The sequence below is a fragment of the Myotis lucifugus genome, unplaced genomic scaffold (genome assembly GCF_000147115.1).
Source record: "Myotis lucifugus unplaced genomic scaffold, Myoluc2.0 scaffold_60, whole genome shotgun sequence".
Taxonomy (NCBI): Eukaryota; Metazoa; Chordata; class Mammalia; order Chiroptera; family Vespertilionidae; genus Myotis; species Myotis lucifugus.
Window position 1 is genome coordinate 3406580 of NW_005871108.1, and position 2313 is coordinate 3408892.

Below are 2313 nucleotides of genomic sequence, written 5' to 3' on the forward strand. Positions count from 1 at the left end.
GGTGATGCTGGGCTGCCTCCCTGTGCCTCACTCAAGCTGCAGTGAGAGGATAGCTCAGGCCACAGCTGTAACTAACTCAGCACAGCAGAGTATGGGGCACACAGCAGGGGCTCAAAACCGTGGTGCTTCCCTCCACTTCCCCTTAGCAGGGGGACGGGAAGAAATGCCAACTGCCGTTGTCCCAGTGTCCAGCACACATTTCTATGACAACCCCCGGCCCCTGCTCCCTGAGAACTCCCTGCTACTATCCACACCTGGCTCAGTAGACAGAGTCTACTCCAGGGGTGGGCAAACTTTTTGACTCGAGGGCCACAATGGGTTCTTAAACTGGACCGGAGGGCTGGAACAAAAGCATGGATGGAGTGTTTGTGTGAACTAATATAAATTCAAAGTAAACATCATTACATAAAAGGATACGGTCTTTTTTTTTTTAGTTTTATTCATTTCAAACAGGCCGGATCCGGCCTGCGGGCCGTAGTTTGCCCACGCTGGTACTCCCAGCCTTGTCTCCAACAGGCCCAGTAACCTTGGCAAGTTCCTTTCTCCCATGGCCTCAGTCTTCCCTTCTGTAAAACAAGGGGAGGGGTGATCATCTCAGACCTTTCCTAAGCTCTCTCCCTTTCTCTCTCTGAAAGGATCTCCTCATGGTCAACCCCTTAGCCAACGGTGTCATGAAACTCCTGGTGCCAGCCTGCCCAAACTGGTGAAAAGCCAGGTGAGTGGAATCGGGTCCTCACGGGTCGGTAAAGATTGCTCCCCCTGAAGGGCTGGGATGGAACTGCAAGCTGGTGTTACGGGACCTTGAGTGGGAAGCCGTGTCTGGATCATTCTTTCAGCAACGAATCGTTGAGGCCAAGATAATGGAACTGCCAAAAGTCAGGCAGGAGACTTTGGACAGTGATGTGCTGATAAATCGTTAGCTATTCACTCTGGAGAGTTGAGGGGAGAGAGCCCAGATGTGTGTGTAGCATTTGCTGATTTCCCTGATGTATACCACTCCCTCCAAGGCCAATATCAAGCTACTAATGTGATGTCACTGAGCAGAGCTGGGAAGAAGTGTGCTGTAGCACACCGCTGTGTGGTATTTCCGCCACACGGATACAATAGACATAAATAACCTCAAGAGCAGGAAATAATAGTAAGATATAACAAAATGATTAGTGAGATTCAACAAAATAATTAGGAAGTAATGAGTTTTGAGTTTTCATTAACTTTGCTTTTAGTATAGTTTATTTAGTTGTAAGTTTATATACTTTAATTTTTAATGATGCCTCAGCTTGGCACCAGCTCAGAAACTCCTGAAAATTTAACAATTTGTCCTCACAAACCAGTACAAGCTGACTCTAGTACCCTAGTGTCTCAGACCAGCTGACAGTCTTCAGGGGTCTGTCATCCACCAGGTTCTGTTGGATTTATTTTCCTGAGTCAATAAACAGGAGTCAGTCTCATTTTATATGTCCCTGACAGGCCACGGGTAAGTTAAAACTCTATAAGTTGGTTCATCCACTTTGACCATTGATTTCTATAAATTCCAAGATACGTTCACAGCAATGGGCCTCCTGAGGTTCAAAATACCTTGTCATATAACTAATATGTTTTTTACAATAAAACTTTTTTTTTAAAGAAAAGGATGATGTAATAACTAAACAACTTTAGGGGAGAAAATACCCTTAATGCTTCTACCTTAACTTGGCAGCTATTTTCTCTTTTGTATGTTGCACTCACATGTCAGTACCACTTTATATTATTTAAGTGATATATTTATATTATTTATATTATTTATATTATTTAAGTGATATATATTCTCTATGCCACTGTACAGAGCTCATAATTATGTAATAGCTACATCATATTTAATACTTTATTAAGCCATTCCAGAGAGCCTTCTTAAAGGAATCTGAAAGTAATTTTGTAAAATTTGGCTTTTCCTACATGAGATAATTTTTCTTTTAAGAAAACTTTTTTTTCTATTTGAAAGTGGGCGTTTCTTTAAATTAAAAAAAAGGGGGAGTTTCTTAAAGTAGGATCCAGCTGGAAATTTCTTGCCAGCCTTCACCAAAATCATTCTTAAACTGGCATCATACTTTAATCGCCTAAAATGTATTTTTACATTTTCTACATTTTACATTTACTAGAAAAAAAAAAAAGGCAAGGACTTGGGATTACAAAATGCTCTTTGCATAAGATCTGTTATTTGAAGGTTAAAAGCCACATATAGTGACCATATGAGACAACTGGGCTGTCTATGAAGCATCAGTTTCCCATCAGGATTCACTAGAGTTGAATGATGATCTATAAATATTTTAACTTGAT

General features: G+C 41.2%; 1 protein-coding gene across 1 annotated transcript in view; it reads left to right on the forward strand.

Annotated features, from left to right (window-relative positions):
- Positions 1-2313, forward strand: part of BPIFB1 (BPI fold containing family B member 1) — a 19167-nt gene that overhangs the window by 6672 nt on the left and 10182 nt on the right. Inside the window, exon 6 of the mRNA XM_023754493.1 lies at positions 611-715. Coding sequence (XP_023610261.1) covers positions 611-715 — 105 coding nt within the window. The remainder of the gene's footprint in view (positions 1-610; positions 716-2313) is intronic.